Source organism: Fukomys damarensis, unplaced genomic scaffold, assembly GCF_012274545.1.
Source record: "Fukomys damarensis isolate Sample0158 unplaced genomic scaffold, DMR_v1.0_HiC HiC_scaffold_37, whole genome shotgun sequence".
In the NCBI taxonomy this organism is placed as follows: Eukaryota; Metazoa; Chordata; class Mammalia; order Rodentia; family Bathyergidae; genus Fukomys; species Fukomys damarensis.
The window spans coordinates 41,847,692-41,854,389 of record NW_022900949.1 but is presented as its reverse complement, the minus strand read 5'-3'; the positions used below and the strand labels follow the sequence as shown (position 1 = coordinate 41,854,389).

The 6,698-nt window shown below is 44.3% G+C and overlaps 1 protein-coding gene across 1 annotated transcript in view; it reads left to right on the top strand.

Moving 5' to 3' along the window:
• Mon1a (MON1 homolog A, secretory trafficking associated) overlaps window positions 1-6,698 on the top strand; it is a 12,897-nt gene that overhangs the window by 3,742 nt on the left and 2,457 nt on the right. Inside the window, exons 2-3 of the mRNA XM_010615521.2 lie at window positions 3,776-3,915; window positions 5,854-6,339. Coding sequence (XP_010613823.2) covers window positions 3,789-3,915; window positions 5,854-6,339 — 613 coding nt within the window. The 5' untranslated portion in view covers window positions 3,776-3,788. The remainder of the gene's footprint in view (window positions 1-3,775; window positions 3,916-5,853; window positions 6,340-6,698) is intronic.

Sequence of the window (6,698 nt, the reverse complement as noted above, 5' to 3'; positions counted from 1 at the left end):
CTGAGCTAAATCCCCAGCCCAAGATTACTTTGTGACTGCTGGGGATTTAGCTTAGTGGTGCCGCTGCCTGCCTCCCTAGCGCAAGGTCCCAATCTTGATCCCCAGTAACAAAAATAAAAAAAAAGATTACTCTGTGAGCTGTGAGAACAGATTACGCAGGGGCATAGACAAAAATGGAGAGATTGGTTAGGACATTCTTGTGAGATAAGGGTGAATTAATTATCCAATATGGTGATCACAGAGGCAATAAGAAGTACTCAGATTCTGGATACAGATTTTTTTTTTTCTTGGATACTGGGGATGGAACTCAGGACCTTGCACTTGTCAGACAGGCACACTGCCACTGAGCTACATCCTCAGCCCTCGAATTTGCTACTTAACATCCATAATCTTGCCAGGTGTGGTAGCACATACCCATAATCCCAGCATTTGGGAGGCTGAGGTAGGAGGATTACTACAAATTCAAGACCAGCCTAGGTTACTAGGAATACATGGTGAGACCCTGTCTCTAAAAACAAAGTAAAAAATAAAAACAAAAAATATATATATAATCTGTGAAAAATATAGTTCTGTTAAAGTTGGACATTCTGTCTGGAGTCACTAATTTAGTATTTATTTCCCATTATTATTATTTTTGTTATTGTTGTTTGAGACAGGATCTCTCTGCATAGTTCAGGCTGGACTTGAACTCACAATGTAGCCCAGGCTGGTCTCAAATTTGCAATGATTCTCTTGCCTCAGCCCCCCAAGTCCTGGGCTTACAGGTGTGCATCACCATGCCTCGTTTAGAATTATTATTTTCAGTGCTGGAGTGTTTAGTTGAGATTAAAGCTATGGCCTTACACTTCCTAGGCAAGTACTGTATCACTGACATACACCTCTAGCCCTCCCCAAATATTTTAACTTCTTTTTTGTTGTTACGGGTATGGAACTCAGGACTGTGCACTTGCCATGCAGATATGGTGCCCCTGAGCTACATCCCTGGCCCTCCCCCGGTTATTTTATTTTATTTATTTATTATTTGGGGGGGTGTTTTGAGACAAGGTCTCACTATGTAGTTGAGACTGACCTGGAATTCACTATGTAGCCCAGGCTGGTCTTGAACTCACAGCAATCCTCCTGCCTCAGCCTCCCGAGTACTGGGATTACAGGCATGTGCCACCATGCCTGGTGCCCCTGGTTATTTTAAATGGAAAAAAAGTATAATGCTTTTCTCATCAGATCCTACGTCCCACTTTTCTAAAATTCAAGGAAAATATATATCTATTATATGCTTAATATATTATAGTATTAGGATATAAAGTGTTTAAGCACTCCCTGCTTCCTTCACTCCCATCTTTCCAGTGCCAAGGATCAAGCCCAGGGCTTCATGCGTGTGAAGTAAGTGCTCTGCCACTGAGCCACACTCATAGCCTGCTGGGCTTTGATGCAGTTATCGTGAGCTCTTTTAGTATTAGCAACAGCCATGATATAAGTAAGCCTCCTTCGTTGACCCTTAATGATTTTATATCAATTCTATTTGGAATGTAACTTGAGACTGAATGCACACTGCTTTGTTAAAAGTGTAGATCAGGTTTTATTATGTAAATGTAGATTTTTTTTTTCCTATATAAATAATATGCTGAATTAACTTGGTAAAAATGATTCCAAAACACAGTTTAAAACAGTCACATATTGTAACTCTGAATTTGGGAACAGCTTAGCTAGGTGGTTCATGCACAGGGTCTCTTATGAGGCTACAGTCATCTAAAGGCTTGACTAGGCCTGGAAGATTTTCAAATTCAAAAAATACAAAAAGAGAAAAACAGAGCTCAAACATGAAGAAAAGCCCATTGACTGTATCTCACTTATTTATCTGCAAGCATTAAAAAAAGAATTAACACAAAACGTTGATAGAATGTGGAGTGAAGGATATCAGGGTATAGAATTGCTTCAGTTTCCATATCAGTGCTTCCTTCCTGTAGTAACTTTAAGTAAGTAAGTAAGTAACTCTCAGTGTCCATTCTTTCATCTACAGAGCTAGTCTGATTTACTCATAAAAGACTGCCCAGGATTACATAGCATAACTCACATACTTCTTAGGGTACTGCCCTGACAGTAAGTGTTGGCTTCTATTAACAGTTTGTTAAAAATTTTTGCATTTCATGTACTTTTTTTTTTGAGATAGGTTTTGCTGTGTTATTCAGGCTGGCCTCAAACTCACTATGTAGTCCAGGCTGGCCTTGAACTCACAGCGATCTTCCTGCCTCCATTTCCTAAGTGCTGTGATTACAGGCATATACCACCCACCTGGTTTATATACATTTTCTTTCTTTCTTTCTTTCTTTCGGGACCTTGTGCTTGCAAGGCAGGCGGTGGCACCACTGAGCTAAAGCCCATGGTTTATATACATTTCTAGAAGACCGAGTATGTACTTTATTTGTCAGATTAAAATAAAATACAACAGTATGGTGGTGGGCACCTATAATCCCAGTACTTGAGAGGCTCTGAGGCAGGAAGATCGCTGCTAGTTCAAGGCCAGGCTGAGCTATATAGAACCTATCTCAAAAAAACTGGGAACAGCCAGGTATTTAGCTCAGTGGTGCCACCACTTGCCTCACAAGCTCAAGCAAGCTCAAGGTCCTGAGTTCAATCCCCATATTGGGGAAAAAAACCAAAAAAGATTGAAGCCTAGCCTGGGCAATTTAGTAAGTATCTCAAAATAAATGAAATAAGCCAGGGATTTAGCTCAGTGGTTCTGCTGCCTGCCTTGCAAGAGCAAGGTCCCAAGTTCAGTCCTGGGTACCAAAAAAAAAGAAAAAAAAGAAATGAAATTTAAAAAATAAATAAAATAATAAAAGACTGAGGATATAATGAAAATGCACAACATTATGAAGGCCCTGGGTTCAATCTTCAGTACAAAACAAAAGACTAGAAGGAAAAACACTGAAGTAGGCACATTGAAAGATCACCATACAAGTAAGATGCTGCTCACTCTTTTATTGATTGATTGATTGATTGATTGGTACCGGGGATGGAACTCGGGTCCTTGCACTTGCAAAGCAGGCAGCATTGATCTTTCTTTTTTTTTTTATTCTTCTTTGTGCTTTTCTGTGTTTTCCAAGTTTTCTGCAACAAATATATCTTCCTTTTGTAATCAGAAGAGAAAACATGTTTATTTGTTTGTTTCGGTGGTACTGGGGATTGGACCGAGTGCCTTCACACTGAGCACATTTAAAATTTTTTATTATGTATTTTTAAAATTAATTAATTAATTTAGAGACAGGATCTTACTATGCAGTTCAGGCTGACCTTGAACCCACTATGTAGCCAAGGCTAGCCTCAAACTTGCAGTGATCTTCCTGCCTCAGCCTTCTGAGTGCTGGGATCACAGGCTTGTGCCACCATGCCCAGCTCATTTATTTATTTATACAGACAGAGTCTCACTAAGTTGCCCAGCCTGGACTCTTAATTTGGAGAGGTTAACTTTTTTTTTGGTACCAGAAATTGAACTCAGGACTTTGTTCTTGCCAGGCAGGCCCAGCCCAAGGCTGGGCTTGAATTTGTAATCTTCCTGTGTCAGCCTCCCAGAGTGCTGGTGTTATGGGTATGCACCACCGTGCCTGGCTAATACTTATATTTTAGAAAGGAATACTCATAACCCACTCCCCAGGATTTCAATTAATAGGGTCCTAGTAAGGATACTTTCCTGTACTCTCTAATGGTAATGATACCACTGACTCTACTGGTTGCACTTTCCCTTTGCCTTCTATGATGCTTTGGTTTACCCCCACAGGAGAGCCCAAAGCATGGCTGCTGATGTGCAGAGGAAGAGAAGCAGTGACTGCCCTGATGGCACATTGGCTCCTTCTGATGGACTGAGTGTGGAGAGAGCTGAGAGCCCCACGCCAGCACTGGCCCAGGGGATGGAGCCAGGTACGGGCAGATTGTGAAACCCCAGCCAGTTGATAGCTGGGACTGGGATTCCCAAACACTCTCCCTGTTCCACTTGCTCATGCATTTGTTCTGTCACTCATTGGATATTATCAAGTGCTAGCATTGCTGGGTTTGGACTACATCTGGCCATCCACTCCATTTCCTGTTATTCTGCTTAACCTGTGTTCCCTGGCTCCTCCTGTTCTAGTATCTATAGGCACCTCCCTGGCTCCTTTTCCCCTTCTCAGGTCTCAGGTCAAATGTTACTACCTCACAGAGTGGGCCTGCTCTGACTGAATTCTGTTTTAAGACATTAGTTATTTTGTGATTATTTATATCTGTATTGTCAGTCTTTTTCTTTCACAAGATTGTGAGCTATTTGCATACATAGCAATCATATCCCTGTGCCTGGTATGGTGCTGAAATTATAATAGAGACTCAAAATATATCTGTTTAAACATTTGGTCAAAAATAATCAGTAGCCGGGCGTGGCGGCTCACACCTGTAATCCCAGCACTGGGGAGGCTGAGGCAGGAGAATCACTGTGAGTTCGAGACCAGCCTGGGCTACATAGTGAGTTCCAGGTCAGTCTCAACTACATAGTGAGACCCTGACTCAAAAAACAAGAAAAACAAAAATCAGTACAGGACTAGGGATTTAGCTCAGTGGTTCTGGTGCCTGCTCCACAAGCACAAGGACCCGAGTTCAATCCCCAGTACCAAAAAACAAAATAATAATAACAACAATAATAATAATAATCAGTAAAGGAACCAGACACAGTGGCACACACCTATTCTCCCCACTACTCAGAAGGCTGAGGCTGGACAATCACAAGTTTAAGGCCAACTTGGAAAACTTACACCCTATCTCAAAATGAAAAAAAAATTTTTTTTTTTTTGTTTTTTTTGTTTTTTTTGAGACAGGGTCTCACTATGTAGTTGAGACTGACTTGGAACTCACTATGCAACCTAGGCTGGTCTTGAACTCATGGTGATCTTCCTGCCTCAGCCTCCGGAGTGCTGGGATTACAGGCATGTGCCACCATGCTCAGCGAAAAATATTTTCAAAGGGTTAGGGATGTGTACAGTGGTAGAGCACTTGCCCAATATGCACAAGGCCCTGGGTCTAATCCACAGTACCACAAATGAGAAAAGAAAAGAGACAAAAGAAAAGAAAAGAAGTGACGGGCCTGGGGATGTAGTTCAGTGGTATATTGCTTATGTAGCACACTCAAAGTCCTGGGTCCATCCCTGTCCCAGGAGAGCCACAGGCTAGCGGAGTCTGTGAGGGGCTCCTGGGTGAGTAGGAGAGAGAGAGAGATTCATCAAGTATGGGTAGGGCTTCAGGCATGGGAAGAGGTGGTGGACACATAGCACACTGTTCTTGAGAATTACCATTGTACTTGGGGAGACAGACAATAGATTGCAAGCTTTCCAAAGGATATTGAGAGAGAGAGATGATTGAGTGTCTGCGTTTGCAGTCAGGTAAAGAGGTAACATCTTCCCCAAGGACTGAAGTATGATAAGCAGCCAGCCATGTGGGAAGGTAGGAGTCCCTTCCAGGCAAACAACAGGTACAGAGCTCCTGAGGTAAGTTGGGGTGTGTTAAGGGTGTCCAAAGAGCACATGGACAAAGGCCGGTGTGACTGGTATAGGCAAAGGATGGGCAAGGGAACAGACTGCAAGGTGAGTATGAGAGAGGTAGGCAGATACCAGCTGCCTTTACTGGTGCGAGGGCTGGATCTTATTCACAGTATGATGGGAGAAGACAGATCTGCTGTAAATTGCAGGCACTCCGTGCAGTCAGTGGCTGGAAGGAACAGTATCTTGGCCCGGCAGGGCAGGCAGTCATGCTAGAGTGGTCACATTAGGCACTCTGCTGTGAAAAGAGTATCTGCCAGCAGCTACCCTTCTAAGCACCAGTGCTTTTGGCTTGCAGGTGCCGGGCAGGAGGGTGCCATGTTCGTCCATGCTCGTTCCTATGAAGACCTAACTGAGCCAGAGGATGGGCCAGCTTCTGGAGACAACCCCAAGGAGGGTTCTGGGAGTCACCCACCACTGCCTTCCGACATGCGCCAGATCAGCCAGGACTTCAGTGAGCTAAGTACCCAGCTGACAGGTGTGGCCCGTGACCTTCAGGAGGAAATGCTACCTGGAAGCTCTGAGGACTGGCCTGGGCCCCCTGGGGCAGCCAGTGGGCCAGCTATAGAACCCCCAGGGGAGGGCACGGAGGAGGGGGACGAGAAGGACCCCACAGAGGCGTGGCGCCTGCACCAGAAGCACGTCTTTGTGCTGAGCGAGGCAGGGAAGCCTGTATATTCCCGTCATGGCTCTGAAGAAGCACTTTCCAGCACTATGGGCGTCATGGTGGCCCTGGTTTCCTTCCTGGAGGCAGAAAAGAATGCCATCCGTTCCATCCATGCAGGTGAGCCACCAGAAGAGGGCGGCAGAGAGAGCTCCACTGGCCAGGTTATTTCAGGGCAGGTTTTCAGGACCTCCCCCACCCCCAGGCCAGATGATAGGATGTACAGTGTGAGAAAATCAGTCCCTCACCTCTTTGACCCTCAACACAGGACAACACTGCCAGGCAGCCTCATGGGGATGTGGTGGGGCTAAAGGAGGCTTTGATGTGAGCTCTGCTATTAGAAGTGGTGAGATTGCCTGGGGAGGTGCCCAAAAAACAAAAACCAAATTGGTCCCTAGGTCTATCCAGCCCTTGCCAGCAGAGTTACCACACATAAGAATGTGTGTGGGATTTTTTTTTTTTTTTTTTTTTTTTTTTTT